The 20258-nt window shown below is 44.9% G+C and overlaps 1 protein-coding gene across 2 annotated transcripts in view; it reads right to left on the reverse strand.

Annotated features, from left to right (window-relative positions):
- Positions 1-10691, reverse strand: part of arid3a (AT-rich interactive domain 3A) — a 42335-nt gene extending 31644 nt beyond the window's left edge. Inside the window, exons 1-3 of one of the 2 annotated variants that reach the window (XM_080431503.1) lie at positions 10323-10691; positions 8969-9388; positions 6567-6876 (exon numbers count right to left, since the gene is read on the reverse strand). In XM_080431503.1, coding sequence (XP_080287629.1) covers positions 6567-6876; positions 8969-9372 — 714 coding nt within the window. In that variant the 5' untranslated portion in view covers positions 9373-9388; positions 10323-10691. The remainder of the gene's footprint in view (positions 1-6566; positions 6877-8968; positions 9389-10322) is intronic. The other variant, XM_080431502.1, reaches the window with a different exon arrangement.
- Positions 10692-20258: the final 9567 nt, after the last annotated feature.

The raw sequence follows: 20258 nt of genomic DNA on the forward strand, positions 1-20258 counted from the left end.
TACATATCAAAGACAACCATGTGTCCTTGAGCAAGACGGTAATGCCAAACCTGCTCAGTCACTGAGTCACCCTGGCTTTCGGAGCCGTTGGCTCAATGCCTAAAAGGCAAAAGCGTCACGTCATTAACCAACTTGACTAATTAATGGTTCAATCCCCTTGAACCCCACTGCTGGGCAGACCTAGCCGGTTGAGTGTCAAAGCGGAAGTAGTGGAATTTGGCGGAAGTACCACCCAAGGAAATGATGTTGACGCTTTGCAAATCTGTTTGCATTCTCCGTGAATGAAACGAGTGTTGTGATTGGTCGAAAAATATAGTTTCCGGGGGAAATACGTACGACAGATAGACACTCTCTGCTCTAGGCTCTTTTTTTTTCTCTTCGCAGATGAGTAAGGCCGGGAACGAGGCTACTTGAACCCCTGGTGAAACAGGTGAGTAAACGTTGGCGAGGCTGATCAGCTAACAACACTGTAAGTTAGCTGTATAGTTTGCTTCCTGGTGACAGAGGTCCAATGATAATTTCCTACTCACGGCTTGCTTGCTTAAGTACTCCTGTGATTTAGGACCGAAAGACAATCCTCCCTACACCTTATCACATGTCACATGGGAACCAGGGCAGGAACTTATCGTTGTTCACCCGCACTGAACGGTGTAGGCCGGCTGGAGGCCTCTAAAATTCAACAGCTACGTTTCAACAGCCCACTGGTGCCCACAGCCACTTTTCTTCCACTTTTTAGAATGATTGAAATTTTCTTTAAAATGAATGACATTTTCGTTAATGATGATGATGAAAAAAAAAGCTACAAGCTTCTAGGTCAGCTGTTTTCACCACATGACATCATTGTACGACAAAGTATTGAATAACTATTCAAATTCAGTATTCTTAGTTGACCGGGGTCCCCCAGGGCTCTATACTAGATCATCTAACATTTCCCTCAACACCTAAACCAGAACAGGGACTCTTAGGTTTCAAGTTGTTAATTCAAAGTGTCTGGTAAATTAGAACCACATTAACTTTCCTAGCAATGGCCAAAAAATGTACTAATGCTGAGCCGGTTATAATTTCCCAGCCTGCTGGGTGGAGATAAGCACAGACCTCCAGACAGTAACTGCTTGTAGGAACAAGCGAGTCCATGCAATTCACAGAGAGCATAGAAAACGATCCCAGAAGACCAAAAAAGGATGGGTGTTGCAGCCTAACGGCTGCTGTGTTATGGATATATATATATATATAAATATATATATATATATATGAGAGGGCAGGTGTGTGTGTATAAATGTGGTCTAGAGATGAGGGTGAGGGTCATAAGGAGGGGTGGTGGTGATATGAAATAACAGCGTTCCAATGGCACCGCACCAGCCAAGCAAATCTGCTTCGCTGGTGGAAGCCGCGCAGAAGATACAGACGACGGCAGTATAATTTGATATCTGCACAAATCCTTTTTTTAATACGATCACACTGACGCACTCCGCCACGGCCAGATATGCTGTATCATGACACCACCAGGGCACGGTGCCCGGGATAACTTGATTAATTAGTTTATTACATATCTGAACAGGTGAACTAGGGAGCCCAGCTGCGCTTGATTTAGTCTGACTTTTCGACCTTTCAAGGAGGAAGAGAGGAGAGGAGAAGAGAAGATGGCTGCCTGTCTGTCTGTGTGTCACACACACTGGAGCGTGGGTCTCACCTCACCTGAATGTCCAGTTTTCATTTCAACAGGTTCTTCATGTATATGTGAGTGACTAGCTAGGTGTGTGTGTGTGTGTGTGTGTGTGTGTGTGTGTGTGTGTGTGTGTGTGTGTGTGTGTGTGTGTGTGTGTGTGTGTGTGTGTGTGTGTGTGTGTGTGTGTGTGTGTGTGTGTGTGTGTGTGTGTGTGTGTGTGTGTGTACATGTACAGTATGTATGTCTGTATGGACGAGCATGTGTGAATGTGAATGTGTTTGCAAGTGTGAATGTACAGTGTGAATGTACAGTGAGTGTGTGTGTGTGTATGTGTGTGTGTGTGTGTGTGTGTGTGGGGGGGGGTGTGTGTGTGTGTGTGTGTGTGTGTGTGTGTGTGTGTGTGTGTGTGTGTGTGTGTGTGTGTGTGTGTGTGTGTGTACACACACACACACACACACACACGTAGGAACGGTTTTCCGTTTAGAGGATCTCCAACTGCCGTAGCCTGATAGAAGCAGGCAGGTCTTGTGCAGAGGGTCTGGGGTCCAGAATGGACAGATTATCGCGGTGCCTCAGGCACATTCCAACTGCCTCCACCCACCCACCCAAAATAAACTGTACAACCCTTAACCCCTTCCTACCCACTGTCCTGCTACCTTCACAAAAACACCTCAGACATTTACAGTCCACATGCAACGAGGACACATTTGTGTGTTCATCCAGAACATTTATTTACACAGTCCCGCGGGTTAAATTAACACAGACTCATTAACACACAGAAGCTGGTGAGGTGAAAATAGCTACGCGTGTTGAAGAAGGATAAACTTATAAAGGAAATGTACTACACAGTCAGATTTGTGGATGTTTGTGACGCTAACATTCTCAATCAATGCAAAACCTTTTTGATTACGTGCAACAGGTTGAGGAAAAACAACATTCAATTTCTCCGTTTCTCAACTTGACGCTGTCAATACCCAGAATACCTCACTGCAAAGGCTCGGTTCCTCAGTAGTTCTGGAGGCCATTGTGATTTGTCGTGCTTTCCAATTTCTGACTCAGCGATGCAGAAAGCATTGATGACTTAGCAGCAAATTTTTATTATTTCTCCTACCAATATGTAAAATGGCAAATGGTGCATTTACAGCACTGTATATATCGTCTCTGTCGGGTGGAAACCTCATTTTATGTCCAAAACTGTTACTTTTCAGGATTCTAAAATAGCAAAAGTAGCAGATCTATAAGGTCAAAACACGGCGCGAAGCAACGTGTTTCGAGCTTGTGGATGTGTGACGCTGTAGTATGATCAAGTAGGGCATTCATTTTCAAAAAAACTGTTAGAATATGGACATAAGAGGTTTCTGCCCAACAGCGATGATATAGCGCCTTTATCCAAATCACTTTACAATGTGCATTACATTCACACGGACGTCACAGGAAACCATGCAAGACACCAAGCTGCTCATCAGGGTTAATTAGGCGGTCAGTTTCTTTCAAAGACACTTCAACACTAAACTCAGGGGAGCCGGGAATGGAACCGGGAACCTTCTGATACCCAAGCGGGCCGCTCTACCTCCTGAGCCACTGCAGTCAGTCAGCGACATTGCCGTGTAAAACAGACTGAAGCCTCTTTCATATAAACAGTGGGGCCTCTTCTCATAATGTCATTCCACTAGCATGTTTACAGTAAACGGCTGTATAGCGGAGCTGTTAAACTGCACCCCATCCCCCTACACACACACACACACACACACACACACACACACACACACACACACACACACACACACACACACACACACATACACACACGTTTTACAATCCCCCAGTCGAGGGGGAGAAAGGGCTGTTGTTGTTGGTATACTCAGAACAGGAAAATAACTTTGCCATTCCCAGAACACATCAGCAACAACAAAAACAAAGGAATATCATACACCAGCAGGCTGAGAAGAAAACACACATCCCAGAGTCTCAGTGATTCACATTGCAAAAATCAAACCCTCAATTTTGCTGCATGCACTGCCTTGCCACGATTACTTAGACATTTGCCTCGATTACAATTAAGGAACGATTATGAAAAGAAAAGAATTGCAACTCTAAAAGCTCACAAGGCGTCGCAATGAGCTCGTAGATCGGCTATTTGCAAAAAAAAAATACGCCACCATTGTACAACAAAGTACTATATAAGAGTGGTTAATCAGACTAATTGATTTAAAAATACATATATAGTTAGTGTCGATTCATTGATATATAAGAAACGTTAGAGGCTCTGAAAAATTCCGTCTTCGATACATTTTCAGTTATTTGCCCAGCCCTGGTTGACGATCACGTGCTCCAACGTAATTAGTTTTGAAAAGTGTTTGGTTTCATTGAACAGTTGAACACGCAGGCAATGTGATGACGAGTCGAGTTTCAGGAATAGGAACATCCGAGGAATGTGTGCTGCCTGGCGAAGTGAGTGAGGCGACAGATTTGACAGACTTCCCATTAAGAGCTAAATATTGACCACAGTGATTGGGTCGGTGGTAATCTCACACCGTGGTGGTGGTGGAGCTGCTGCACATGTAGCGGGGTGTTGATGCAGGGACAGATTTAAAGGGTGTGGATGCTGGATGGTGGATAATGTGTCCGATGAAGACTCCACCTGTCCCGTTCCCATTTGATACAGGACATCAATCCATGCAGTTCAATCCAGCTCAGCGGTTCCCAAAACGCTGGGTCGGGGACCCATTTATGGGTCGCGAACCACCCATGTCTAGCTCACGCAAGTGGCACTATGAAAGTTTTTTTTAATTAATAAAATGTCATTTTGTCGAATCTGTATGGTAGACTCAGAGTATGTTAATACAATATAACTTGGGGTGGTTGTATTTTGTCTCCATGCTCTTCTGAGACATTTAGCAGGCAGGCTCTCTTAGCTCAATGGTCAGAATGTCAGCACTTGCGCAGAAAATCGGGTTCAAATGCGGGATAGAAGAGGAAAGTTACATAGTGCAGCTATAACTACTTACAACCAGGCGAGCCTAGGTATTTCGTGTATGTTTTGGTCATATTATATAGTCATATTTTGGGTGAACATAAAAAAAATGGTTTGAACACCGATCTAGCAGATCTACAAGCTGTGATGCATTGTGAGCTTGTAGATTGGCTATTTTGAGTATTTCTGAAAAACGGCTTAAGTGAGCTTTGTTTCCCAAAATTATTATAACATAGGTAAAGGTATGGAAGATATGGACAGAATCTACGGCCAGTCCACACCAATGCAACTCCTTGCAACCATTATCTCCAAATGGCAGTTGCAAGCTAGGAGTTGCATTGGTGTGGACTGGCCTTAATACCACGTTATTCTTGACCAAACATCTCAATATCGATATTGCGTAATACTCATGCCATATCACGATATTTACGAAATCCAAAATCCCAGACGGTATACAGTATATCGCATATCACGATATTGATATAATATCAATATATTGCTCAACCATAACTGAAAGCAAGCAATAGTAAGCAGTACACACCAGACTCCTGCAACGGGCCGGGTACCCGCGGATACCCGACGGGTACCCGCGTTTGACGGGTGAAAACGGGTGAAAATTTTACTTTGATAAAATCACGGGTACGGGGACGGGCGGTACTGAACTAATCGCGGGCGGGTATCATTTTATTGTGAAAATCAGAGAGCACTGTTTCCGCCCAAACAGTCACTTGTGTAACTTAACACAGCACAACTGCATGGAGCATGCTGGTCAGTTATCTTAACTCACAAAAACACATTGAACATCCTGCTAAACCTTCAAATTAAAACCGTCTGCCGACATAAACAACGACACATGTGTGCTGCGTAGATGCGCGTTCGCGCGCGTGGCTTAAGCTCGCTCCTCCGTCTTCACTTGATTTCTGTACGAACCTGACCACTGAATGTAGCGCTGTTGTTGAGGGCTGCTATCTTTTTCAACACACTTTTCAATAGGATTTACATTTACTCTGCAGTCTGCATGTAATCACGGGTAAACGGGCGGACAACGGGTCGTTTATTTGACGGGCGGGGCGGGTCTGGTTCGTATTTTGAAATAATCACGGGTGACGGGTCGGATCTGAGTATTGACGGGCGGGGCGGGCGCGGGTTCTCAAAATTGGACCCGTGCAGGACTCTGGTACACACGTCAGAGCCATAGCGACCTAAAATAGATTTGAAAAATCTATTTCTGTGTCCCACGAATGATCATGAAGCCAGTGCATGTACAGTAGATCTGCTGGGCTATGAAGAAGCAGCAGAACAGGTGAGGAGACAGGGACGAGACAGATGGATTTCTTCAAACCACTTAAACTCTTCCCCATATATTCTGGGGGCGAATATTCCTCAAGTTCATTCCTCGAGAACATTACTCGAAAACAACTCGAAGAACAAGAACCTTGCCTTCGATGAATTGAGTACAAAGGACCCTAATGGAAACAAGCCATAGGCTTTCTTGGGTTTAAAATCCTCTTAGCAGACCTTGTATTGAACTGTACTTTCCTGTGCTTTTTTTTGGCTATCTGCTAATAAAGTATTCAATCAATCAATCAATCAACAAGAACAAGAAGATTCCTCAAAAACCGCTATGCGACATGTTGAGAGCTTGTAGATGTGCTATTTTCGGCGAAGAGATTTAGTGCAAAGGGAAATACTAACAGACCCAGTATAGAGCCCTGCAGGACCACGGTCAGCTAAGTATATAGGGTTTATGGGGGCCCAGAGAGAAAAACCATATCAGAAACTAAACGGACCATTTCACTTCGGGTCTCTATTACTTAGAGAGTGCTACAAACGTTACATTTTACAGTGTAGATTGGGGGTCCCATTGTGGTCAAGTGGTTAAGTATTATGTCAACATTTTGCGATTCATCTGGCAGTGTGTCCTACCTGTCTGAACTGCTCCTCGTAGGTCCAGTCGGCGTGGTCCTGTGCGGCCTGCAGCTGGCTGAGCGCCGAGGCACTGTGTGGGGGCAGGAGGGCCACGCGAGGCTCCTGGTCCAGGCAGGGCCGGGCCTTCAGCAGCTGGGAGTGCGGGTGGAGCTGGCGATGGGGCAGCAGGAGGATGCCCTTGCCGGGCGCCACCGCCTCGCGGCCCGTGGGCAGGGCAACGGCCTCCTCCCCCCCCACCCCGCCCAGGTCATCGTCAAAGTCCTCCTCCATCTCTCCCTCGAAGTCATCCTCGTCCCATTTCTGTTTACTGTGGACGGAGGGAGGGCATGATGGAAGTCAGGTTTAGAAATGGTTCATCATCGGTTATTAAAGGTGACCTTTCAGAATGACTTTGTGTTGATTTGCAGTGACCCTTCCCTCTAAAGGGCGGTTTATGCTTGGAGCGACAAGTGTAGAAGCGACACGTCGCAAGACGAGAGAGACGAGAGTCAAAACGACAAATAATGTGTCGCGGGGGATCGCATAAATGAAAGTTTGCAGACGCTTCCTAAAACGTTGCGTACTCTGAGTACGGTTGGGAAGACAAAGTGTGCTCCGTCACAACAGAGACAGACCACATTCACTTCCCCGTTTACAGTTTGTTGGAGACGCTGTCAGCGAGTCGCAGACAGTATGAATGCCCAAAACTCACAACGTTGTGAGACATGCTGTGCGACGTGTCATTCGACACTTGAATGCTCAAAGCATATATTGGCCTTGAGGGGGGGACAAGTGGACTCAAACCATGCCAAGAAAATGTCCCTGCGACATAACAGAGCCACCAGACCCCCTAACTGAGAACATAGCATATAACATTTATTGGAGGCACGGACCGTTCTCTTCATGTATGCCACACATGCACTCAAAACGGTCTCTTTGTGTATGCCACGCATGCACTCAAACGGTCCCTTGGTGTATGCCACGCATGCACTCATCAACTTTATTTCAGCTCCCTGTACACCAATGCCTGTGGTTTGGCACCTCAGTGGTTCAAAAGTGTGTTTACAAAGACAAATGCGTCTTTGTAATGACGAGTTTATGCACTGTGACATATACATCCCTCTGTATGTAGTTGTAGACTGAATTCATGCTGACACAGTCTGTTCATATCCTGCATTATCATTCTCAGTCACCTGAGGAAGAGTTACTCTTCTGTTTTTCTTTACCAATCACACTAATGCACAAGCATCACCCCCATCACTTCCTCTGTTTGCTACACAAATACAGTTAGCAACAAAACCCAAAAGAAACTCAACACAAACAAATAAAATAAATGGTGTCAGTCATTTTAAATGAACCACGAAGATTATTGGCGTCAACATTTATTCTCTTGATTATTTGTCAGGCACTTCTGCTTCATGGTGCAGCGGGATGACTCAAAGCTGTGACATGATCTACAGTATGTAGGTGTATACATTATGTTCTGTACTGGACACGATAACAGCTCACAAAAACTATTCAAGCCAGAGCTTTTTGTAAGTCTTTCTTTGCAAATCCAACTCAAGTCCAGTTGAGAGACACAAATCCAACTCTTAATTCTCAGCACATAATCAAATACCCATAGCAGTTTGGCAGTGCCCAGCTAGGTTGCTCCAAACACACGCTGCAGAAAGGCAGAACTTTGCAAAAAGCAGTGGGCTAATCTCCCCAGTCACCCCCAGTTAATAAGTCCCATGCATATGGGACTTACTTATGGATTTATTGGATTATAGCACAATGGAGCCAAATTACGAAATCTTAGTGAGAACACCAACATTAGAATAGAATTTTGATGAAGTGTGGTAAGTTTTGTGTGATTCAGACATTTTAACATACTGTATGTTTTGAGAGGCACCAGACTTCAATCATGAATAGGCTGATGTATCTCAATAATGGAAAAATTGGGTTTTGAGGAATTCAATCCTATCAAAGTAAGAATGATAAAGGACCCATGTGTCAAAAAGGCTACAGTTACATTGTTCTTTGAAAAATAATCATACTCTATTGCTGAGTTATAGCCCAAAATGTAAAGTGGCCTGGCACAGCCTCACCATAAGGCCGATTTGATGACGAGTGGGCCCATGATTTGTGACATTAGCTGTGTACAGATACACACACAGGGGCAAAAACATAATCTCCGCCTCTCGGCCCGTCGGAGATAAATGTAATTCAAAAGAAATTCATAGGACGCAACAAAACCCTAACGTGACTACACAGTCCTTTGATCTCTGCTTTGAAGCAGGATGGGCCAAACCAGTGAATAATTTGGGGGGCAGCCATAGCTGAGTAGATAGAGAGTCCGTCTGGGAAACCAGACCCCAGTTTGTGCCCCGGCCAAAGTCTGTGTGTCACAGTGTCCCAAGCAGCTGCTCTATACTCACATCTGCTCCTCCTCCTCAGAGCCCATCATGTCCTTGTACCGCTCCTCCTCGTCGTCATCGTCGTCGTCCTCCTCCTCTCCTCCGCTGCTCCTCTCCGACATGGGGCTGTCCCTGCTGCTCCTCTGCAGCCCGGCGGCCACCGCCCGCATGGCCGCCAGCGCCGCCATCTGGGCCTGGGCCTGCTCCGTGTCGGGGGCCCCGCCGCCGGGGCTCCCCATGATCTGGTCTCCTCCTCCCGCGGCGGCGGCCGCGGCGGCTCCTCCTCCTCCCGCGGCGAGGGGGCGTGGCTGCGCGTGGTGGTGGTGGTGGGCGGCGACCTGCGCTTGCTGCTGCTGCTCCAGTTCCATCAGGAGCTTGGCTCTCTGCTGTCTGTGGAGGTTCTCCATCACCGCCTGCAGCTTCATCTCCAGCGCCCTCCTCCTGGGGTTGCGTAGATAGATTATAGACATTAGATCATTCAGTCGCCAGAGGCAGCACAGCAGTTAAAGTATACAGAGTAAAAGCAGTGCTTTAGGCAATTATTGTTTTCGTAGGAGACGAGACGCGACTTCTGATTGGCTGAAATGGGGGTAGGGAGTGCTCGGCTGTGTTCACTTGGACCGCGCAAGGCGGTGTTGACGTGTCGGAGGTACTGAGACTAGGGGGGGCAATGATTTACGATTCTGTCCCTATCGGGACATAACTCGAACAGCGCTGAGTTGGCTGAAGCGGACTTCGCAACGTTCGGCACGGCAACTCGCTCGCTTGAGCTCGCTCGGCGGTGCCTCTCGTGGCTCAAGTCCGCTTCAGACGGAGCACCTCCGTCGGGGCTGTGCTACAGCTACACAATAGGATTCATTTTTTTTATAAATAGCGACGACATCACCAAAACAGTATCAGCAATGAACGGTTACAGTATTGGCCCCGTTTGGAACCTCACTCTCCACTATAGCTCCAAGATGAGGCTCCGCTGCGTCGAGTCCCGGAACAGGGACCAAATCGGGACACCTGACACCTGCGGTCAGAGGTTGAACGGGAAAACAGGGCACAGGCTGACTTAATACGCTATTTTAACGGTTGTTTCAACCCCTCGCTTAAATTTTACTTTCCGACTATTTTGCAAACATCTGTAAGCGTCTCGGACTACCTTTACTTTTTGGATCCGATGTGCGGGAAAAGGACTTTCGCCGGACCCAACCTCTGAGTGAGGTTCCAAACGGGGCTACGGCAGTACATGACGGTATACATCCGATACAAAAGCACCCTGCACTGTGATATTTTTGTTTACGATTAATCGTCGTATAATTATGATTCTAAAGATTGTGCCAAAAAGAATTAACTAAAGTAATTAGGTACATTTCTGCGACAGGCCTACCTCCTCTTCCTCCTCCTGTCTTCCTCCACCTCCGCCCTCCTGCCTTTCCTCTGAAGAAGCACCCTGAAGGGAGGGTGGTGGGAGGGGGACGTGGTTGTTGAGGTGGGGTCTTCCAGCTGGTCAGTCACGGTATTCAGTGCAGATGCTCCTCCTCTGAGACGTGGGGCAGCGAGGAGGAGTAGCCCCCCTGCTGGCAGCTGGTGGCCGGGAGCGGCTGCAGGGACAGAGGAGGTGGTGGTGGTGATGTTGGGGGGGTGTGCTGGGGGGTCTTTGAAGGGAGGAGGAGGAGGGCTGGTCGCAGCAGGAGCAGTGAGACATGCACTCAGCTGTGGAGTCGCGCGGCTGGAGAAACGGGCTCCTCGTCGGGGGTCTGTGTGGGTCTAGAAGAAGGACTACAGAGGATCCACTGTTCCACTTAGTAAGGCACAAAAAACAGCTGTGGGGCCGGGGGGGGGGGGGGTGGGCGGGGCACGTTGAGTTACAGCTACCAAGTCCTATGAGAGAAAGACGAAAAGGAAAAGTCAAAATGGTCACTTCTCTCGTTTGTGGGTTTTGTCTTTTTCATCGACAGTTTCTTTTTCATAATTTCCCGCTAATTTAAGCGTCAGTTCCTCCCACGGTGTCTAGTCCCTGTCACTGTCAACCCCTACAGGAGTTTCACCAGGAGGGCGTAACACACGTGGAGAAACACGCTATTCCTTCCTTAGGAGCAATTGGTGGTGGAAACTGGAAAACCTTGCTCAAGGGGAAATCGACAGTATTCATTTCCTGTAAATATTCCTCCTGGAGATGAACCCAACCGGTCTGGGGAGTTGAACCAGTGACGTTTCGGCAAAAAGCACACCTCTCTGACCTCACTCTGACCTCGCTCTTCAAACGAGGTCAATTCTAGTTCTTTGAGATGTATTGGTCTACTACTTCTAACAACTCATTTCGAGATCCTCTCAGCTTTGCTATTGTCTGACTCTGTCTCAATGTAGGAATAACGCAGCAGGGAGTGCATTACCAACTGTGCAATAAAATATCAAATTAAAAAAACTAAATGTCGGGCACCAACTAGCCTACCGGTCCAGGCGTATACCACTAATAGGCTCTAATGCCTGACAGCACGTCGCGGGTTCGAATCCCGACTCGACCTTTGCTGTGTGTCACACTCCCAGTCTCTCTCTCCCTGTTTCCTGTCTATCTTCACTGTGCATCATTAAAGGCAGAAAAGCCACCCCCCAAAAAAAAAACTAAATGTCAAAATAATTAATGTTCTCACTTACAGTATACCTATCAAAAAGGGGATGAAACCATAGCCTGATTTTGCAGTTTGTTTTCAGTTCAGGTTAAAAGACTGTAGCAGGGTAAAACATAGCTGGCTGACCTTAGTGTACTGTAGTACACTGTGATGTAAACAACACAGCTGCAGCTAAATTTGAATGTGCAAATGTTCAATTATTGACAATATTGTTGACTACGGTCTATGCTTGTACGTCAATGGCACACCCATAGCTCTGAGCACACCTAAATCGAACACGCCCATTATAAATTTGTATTAGTTACAGCTGTGTTGCTTACTAGCCTGCTAGAACACGGTTTGAAAGGAGCAGACAGCCACTTCAGCAATGACTACACTACACAACTATTACATCTACACAAAGTTATCTAGACAACTATTACACACCTATACAAAAAGTAAGACGCGGGAAGCGAACGCAGCCCTTTTTTTTGGGTCTTTTTTAAATTGTTATGTTGTGTATTTACGGACATGTAATCCGTGTTATTTCACCGTGATGGGGAGAGCGTAGAGAGAAAGTCACGTGACTGGGTCCGCCTCGTATTGAAGTTAATGGGGGGGGGGATATGGTTCTCCTATGCACGGAGTTTCGGAGTTCCTAGTCATCTATGCACGGAATTGCCGTTTGTCAATCCGTGCTATTTCACCGTGTTTGGGGGGCGATCGGGTTGGTTTCATAGTAAGCTCCACTCTGACATCTGTCAGCAGCCAATGAGAGCGTGAGTCACATGGGGGCGCGGCTGCACACAGGCAGTGCACACAGAGCCACACACAGACAGAGCCACACACAACCCGAGCACGGTTTCATAGTAAGCTCCACTTGGGTGGAGGCGCGCTTCCTTCCGCGTTCGCAACTATCACATGCACAGCTATCACATCAACTGCAATCATGAGGGAACAAACCATGCAACAACAAAAAAAGAAAAGAAAAGTAACACTTTTTTCACAGGCAACTAATTATGCAAATCTAGGGCGGACTTTCATGTTACACATGAATAATCAACATGACAGTTGTTCAACAAAGTGTCCCCTCTTTATTAGGTGCTCGGGTTGTGCAGTGGTAAAGTCCCTGCCCACCACCACGGAGTCTTGGGGTTCGAATCCCCGGCTGTAGATTCTAACGTCGAGCGTCTCTGTCTGTTCGAACACATTTTGGGCCGTGTTCGGGGGAGGGCAGAGATGACAATACTCATAATAAATACTGTAATGGTGTGCAAAACACTTAACAACTTTCAACCTAGCGTCCCTATTTTAGGCAAAATGTGTTCAGAAATGTATTTTTTTTTAAATAGCCAAAGTGTTGTGTGAGCTTGTAGACTTGCTACATCTGTTTTATCCTGGGGTGCTACTCTGAGAACTGAATTTCCCTCCGGATCAATAAAGATCTGTCTATCTATCTATCTATCTATCTATCTATCTATCTATCTATCTATCTATCTATCTATCTATCTATCTGTCTATCGGTATGATATCTACTGTATCATACAGTATGGTGTGTGTGAATATTTTACCTAAACTCAAATTACATTTTGTTGTTTTTGTTGTTATTGTTGTTACATTTGTTCAGATGTGAGATGTGTCTTTTTAAAACCACTTCCCTGCTACACCCCCCCCCCCCCTGTTCACTGTACCTCCACTCAGCCTGAAGCTGCAGTGGATTAATTGATTTCTGCTTGATCTTGCTCGAGTTTGTTGACGGCGCTGCTTTTATCTTGGGCAACAGGGGCTTATGCAGGGGGTGGGGGGGGGGGGGGTCTGTGCTGCAAATGATTTTCATGTGATTTTGATCTCATAGTCCAGTGGCTCTCGGGGGTCCCTATAATAACATTTGTTAATATAGCATCAACATTTTCATCAAAGAAAAAAAGAAAATCTTGAATAAAACGTGAAAGATTTATGGGGGGGTCCCTGGCAAAATATATTTTCAGATTGGGTCCGTGGCCAAATACATATTAATTTGGGGGTCCTTGACATGAAAAGGTTTGAGAACCACTGGTATAGACTTCCAAAAAAGGTAGTGCATTCAAATTTTCAAATCAATGGAGGACAAAGTACTCACATTTCCACTTTTTTATTGGCAAACACCAATAAACGAACGCTTATGCGTATCGGATAAGAGCCTTCATCAGAGCTCTGATGAAGCTGAAACGTATAAGCGTTCGTTTAGTTTTTTGTGCCAAAAAATTAAAGGGGAAACGTGAGTACTTTGTCCTCCATTGATTTGAAATTTTGGATGTGCTACCTTTTGGGGATTTTTTCAATTCCTATTTTTGATAAGTATACTGGATTTTGGGTCTAGCTAGCACTCCACTGAGATTTTTTTCTTTTCTTATTCACTGGTATTAGACTGTCCCACTCTTGCATTGCATCTGACAGTAGGGGAAACATGGCAGACCGTGTGTGCCAGCTGATAGCATGCAGTTTGCTTCATCGAGCGTGGAGGAAATCAGAGAGGTTTTGTGACCATCATCGACACCGACCGTGACACACAGAAATCAGTTCTGCTTCCCCGCCTGTGAGAGCAGGATATGAAACAGCAGCTCACGTTCATCTACTGTACGAGTGTTTGAAATGACAGATATGGGGATCACATTCGTAGGGAAGTATAGCTTCTTGTGTTGGAGTGAAGAGGAACCATTTTGATTGCTTGGCCCCCCCACCCACCCTCCCCATCATCATCATCGTTTTACATAATGATTTATGATGAGCTATTAATGTTGCTGGGTTTATAGAGTGTGCTGTACATAATGTACCGTACACACGTGCATGTTTTAAACCAACTCCTGGGTTAAATCCACCTGTATTCAATCTCGATTCGTGCGTCTAGTTCCAGCGCTGGACTGGTTGTCAACGTGGGTTCCGGGGACCCACCAGGGGGTCCAAATGGACCCTTACGGATCTGTAACTCAGAGAGTGTACAAATGGAACGCATTGGAACACATACATTTGTACAATCCCTGTGTTAAATTAACACTGAGGATTTTACAGTGCAGATTTGGGGTCCAAGAGATCAAAAAATGTTGCGCTCTAATGCATAATCAAACTTGGGGTCCTTAAAAAAAAAGAAAAAGATTGCGAATCACTATCACAGTATTGCAGTGGTGGCTATTTTAGATTTTTTTCTTCCTGCTCTGGTGGTATAACTAAAGAAGCTCATTGTTGTTTTTTATGGCCACTATAAACAGAGCGGCAGAGGAGACCACGCCTTCCTGTGAGCCAATAAAAGCAGATAGACTCTGATAAGACGTTTTAATCCCCAGTTATATGGCTACTATTCTGGCTCCAGCAACTGTTGTCGCTCCGTCCAGCCGTCTCCTCCTCCTTCTGAAAGAATGCAATGAATCAATATTGAATGTCTCCCCGGGGCGTCTCACACTGTGCTCAGTAAAAAAAAAACTCCAGTGTTCATTTATCCGTTTCGTTGCCGTTGTCAGGCAGAAACCTCTTATCTCCGTATTTTAACTTTTGGTGTGTTTTTTTCCGTAAATTAACGCCATACTTGATCGTACTACAGCGTCACACGAAAGTATCAAAAGTAGCAGATCCACAAGCTCGAAACGCGTTCGCGAACGCGTTTCGAGCTTGTGGATCTGCTACTTTTGATGCTTTTGCATTTGAATCCTGGAAAATAACAGTTTTGGACATATGAGGTTTCCACCCGACAGAGACGATTTGTAACTCTTGCAGAGTGTACAAAATGTAACCGGATGGAGACGTAATTAACACCCAGGATTTCACAGTGCCTCTGTCTGTTAAAATAAATAAATCTTACTTAAAATGTGTATAGAGATTAAAGTCCTAATGTGTGATTTGTGAAACAGCGTTAAAGGAGCTTTTTTTTATGGAAGATGCTTCTGAACATATTGCTATAGTTTGACCACTTCAAATGCTCTAATAATAAAATAATAACTATTCTACAAGCTCTCAATGCATCGCTCTGAGCTTGTAGAATAGGCTACATGGGCTATATAGGCGACATGCTTCCATTGGAGACGTGCTGGCTTCTATGGAATCCAAATGACTGAAATCAGTCGACTGAGAACTTTAATCCATGAGTCTGACAGTTGCTGCTTCCTGCCCGCCACTTGTAAAATAACCATAAAAAGCCGGTCAGAGTGGCAGCGCCGCATGGAGACTGGCAGTGACAGAAGGTAGGGGGTGGACGACAGTACCAATGGTTCTCAACATGGGCTCCGGGGACCCCCAGGGGTCCTTCCTTGAGCTGAGTCTGTAACTCAGAGAGGGTACAAATGGAACCGAATGGACCCTTAGGACGCTTACCGTGCTGAATTATAATTAGACATAACAACTGATAACAAGACACTTTATAACTGACTAAGGTATGGTAGTTATAATGTGCTGTTCCACTGAGTTTATAATGCATTATGACCAGCACAAATACATCATAAACCTTGTTAAGTTGTCATACATGATTATAAACATTTATAATGAGTGTTATAATGCCTTATAAATGCGCTTGTAATGAATTATAGAACCAACCTTAACATACAGTGTTACCAAGAGTACCTTAGTAGCTGCTATGCAGTTGCCATACCAGTGCTTTAGCCCTTCAGAAGTATTTCTATTGACATTTGAAGAAAAAGGATATTACCCATGATAAAATACAGTGCTTCACATTATACTGTGACACAATGTTATATCATAGGGCAAGGGTTCCCAAAATTTTCAGGGCCGCGACCCCCCAAAATAATCATATTTGAACTGGGGACCCGCCACCCTGACAAGCACTTGGAATTGAAGGAGTTAGTTTTCACAATGTTAATAATAATAATAATAATAAAAATGTTATTTGTAACACACTTTATATTTGACACAAGTCTCAAATCTCATGTTTGCCTCTTTCTTACGTAATATTGGACAATTTGGCCAATTTCGCATTAAAAAGGCCTGTAACTTTAGAAATGTGCAGATACCCTGTAGACACAACTGTATGTTGGTTTGTTTACTGTTGAGTGAGAAAACTATATTGCGCATTAAGCTAATCATGATCTGGGGACCCCCCCACAGTCATCTGACCCCAGCTTGGGAGCCACTGTCATCGGGCCCAGCATTGTGCTGCTTCAGGTGTGTCACCACAACAGCGTTCAGTCAGAGGTGACTCCAGTCTGTATGATGACTAGTATTGATCGTGTACAGAATAGTGTGGAGCACTTATCATTGCCCTGACCTATATTCAACACCACCCCCCACCCCCCACCCTCACCCGCGCTGCACGGACTGAATGCCTTTTTTCCCCACGTGTTCTTGACTTAACCACTTAAACCCTATATATCGTTGCTGTCGGGCAGAAACCTCTTTTGGTGTTATAAAGCGACGCGTTTCGAGCTTGTAGATCTGCTACTTTGCTGTTTTAGAATTTGAATCCCGAAACGTTTTGGGCAGATTGACAAGAGGCCTGGTTATAGCTGGATTATAAAGGGTTAAGATTTGTCTTTATGGGCTGAGGCAAGGCGGGTGGGTCAACGCGGGGAGGGGGGGTGTTGGTGGGGGGCTGGGGGGTGGTCTGAGCAAACAGTAAAGAGTGATAAGGAAACATGCTAAGGGTCCAATTCCACCAAGATAAAGAGATCCATAGTGCTACATATCCACATACATGGTCACACACACGCACACGCACACGCACACACACACACACACACACACACACACACACACACACACACACACACACACACACACACACACACACACACACACACGGGGGTGCTTGCGTACATCTTATAACATGTACTCTGCACATCAAAGCATTCAGTATCCTATAATCTGAAAGTAGATTCAATGTAAAGGAATTAGCTGAGTCCATAGTGTAGTAGGGTGGATGCATGCACCCACACAGCTGACATGGTGGTGTAGAAGGGTGGACGCATGCACCCACACAGCTGACATGACACATGTATTGTATACTGGCACCATGATGCATACGCAGTGCAAAGGGTCAGTGAACAGACATTAGACTGTAACACAATATAATCCAGTGGTTCTCAAACGTTGTCATTTCAAGGACCCCCCCCCCATAACTGTCAGAGTTACAGACCTGTAAGGGTCCATTTAGAACCCCCTCCAGGAACCCTGAGGGTCCACGGACCCCATTTTGAGAAACACCTATAGTTAACCGGGATCCCCCAGGGCTCTATACTAGGTCCACTAGCATTTACCTCTACAGCGCTCTACAAAAATCTTGTAGAAAAAAATTGCCGATCTACAAGCTCACAACGCATGGATTGATTGGTTGAATACTTTTTGAACACGTTTGAAAAGAGCTACTTGTGTGTTGTTAGCCACAGAATCGGGAAGGCTTGATTGATTGATTGATTGATTGCTTGATTGAGCACTTAATTGAAAAATAATTCAAAAGGATAAACACACAAGAAAACCCGAAGGCTTGTTGTTTCTATTGCTTCTTTTCTTGTTTCTTTTTGGGGGAGGGAGGCTAGGTTTAAAGCGGGTAAACCCAGCACATAATGTACATCACTCAAACATGCTTGCTTTCAGTTTCTAAGTGATGTGCATTCAGGAAGCACATGGCATGCAGTGCTGCTGTATGTGTCATGTAAAATCAACAGGGCTGCTGAAGACGTATGGTTATGGAACTATGGTCTTTTGAAAGTACAATTTCAGGCTCTTCCTTGCCTCTCCTCTACGTCTACAACCTGGAGCACATTCCTTAACCACTTGCTAGGGGGAACATTCACCAAAAATAGCAGATCTACAAGCGGTAAGACTAGGGTTTAAGTGGTTAAAAGTCTTTACACACGTTTTTAAAGCGGGGAAAAAACACGGTTGGTTTTGGGGATGAAACCCTAGGCTGATTTTGTAGTTTGTTTTGTAGTTCAGAATCAAAACTACTGCAGACTGCATAAGACTGACCTTATAGTAACCTTATACCACTGTGACATAAGCAACACAGCTGCAGCTAATAAGATTGATAGTGGTGTTAAGATGTAGGTGTGTCAACGTGCATTGACACACCTGTCTATTCATACTGTCTATGCATGCAGCTCTGGGCACACCGAAATCTAACACACCCATTGTTAATTGTATTAGATGCAGCTGTGTTGATTACTAGCCTGCCATGTTATCAATCTGCTGTAGTTTTAAACCTGAACAAACAAACAACAAAATCAGCATAGTTCCTTCAGCAGAGGCCATCCACCCACACCGCTGGATTAATACATGTGCATACAGAGTCGACGTCTTGTCGTCTATATCCAGCTTTTAGCCTGTTAAAGCTCGTTAAGCCTCGTCCGAAAGTTTAACAAAGTACACTGAGCAGCAGAGATTTAAGTGTAACATTTTAAGTCCCTGTAAGTGTCCATTTGGGACCCTGTTCCTCACTTTGAGAGCCACTACAATGTATTCAATACTGCACTGTATGTATGATTTAATTTATGTTTATCAAAAAATGATATTATACATATATATGTATATTTAAAATATATAGGAATCATTAAAGGAATCAGACCGTGCTTAAGAGGAGATCGTTAAGGAACCGTAATGGTTTAAATCCTAATCACATAGTGTTCTGCTGATGATGTCACTGATGTCAGGTCATTATTGTTATCCAGGGATTACGTGTGCTGTACAGTACACTGACTACTGTACATGTCTAGCCCCCATGGGGGTTGCACAGGACACACCCACACATCAAGTTGCAGGTGTATACAACACAAGCACCATCTTAAAAGCACACACACACACACACACACACACACACACACACACACACACACACACACACACACACACACACACACACACACACACACACACACACACACACACACAGGGGTGCTTTCCCCAGGGGTTTACACACACAAGCTCAAACAAAACTTTTACCCAATGTGACACAATAGATTAGAATCCAACATACTTATATTCCTGTAAGAGGTTCTGTATTTCTGCTCAGCTTTTGTCTTACAAAAGGTGCTACAACAACGGACTTCTACTGAACGTAGATAGATTTACTGTTCGTAGTCTGGTGTGGACTGTGTGTTTCTAAGGAAGGAGGAAAGTACACTCGTTAAATTATTTATTAAATGGATAGGAAAGCACAGGGGAGACAGGGATGATAGCTCTTGTGGGATTCAGTATATACTGTAGAGTAGACCAGTGATTCTCAACCTTAACCCATTTAGACCTGAGGTCTCCGATTCTACAAATGTTTTCTAAATCCTAACAGTTTTCTGAAAAACTTATGTTGCTATACCTATAATATCAGTGATATCAACTTTTTCATGTCAAGGACCCCCAAAATTATATGTATTTGGTCGCCGACCCCCATCTCAAAATATTTTCTTCCAGGGACCCCCAGAAGCAAAGATTTGAGTCCAAAATGTTCCCTTTAAAAACATATATATTCAAATATTTATATATATTTGAAATATTTTTTAACAGCCAGAGTATAAAATATGGATAAAGTGGTAACACAGATGCGTTCCCGGTTTGAATGGGTTAAAGGACGACTTCACCCATTTTCAACCTATCTTCCTATAATTGGTCCTCACTAATGCTCATTATAATATGGCACCATGTCTGTCTGCTCACTCTGTGTCTCAGAGGAGGGCTGTGGACAGTCCAGAAAGCCGGCCTATCAGTGACATCATCGATGGGGAATCCACGCTAATAGAAACGGC

Source organism: Gymnoscopelus braueri (assembly GCF_963280865.1).
Source record: "Gymnoscopelus braueri genome assembly, chromosome: 6".
NCBI lineage: Eukaryota > Metazoa > Chordata > Actinopteri > Myctophiformes > Myctophidae > Gymnoscopelus > Gymnoscopelus braueri.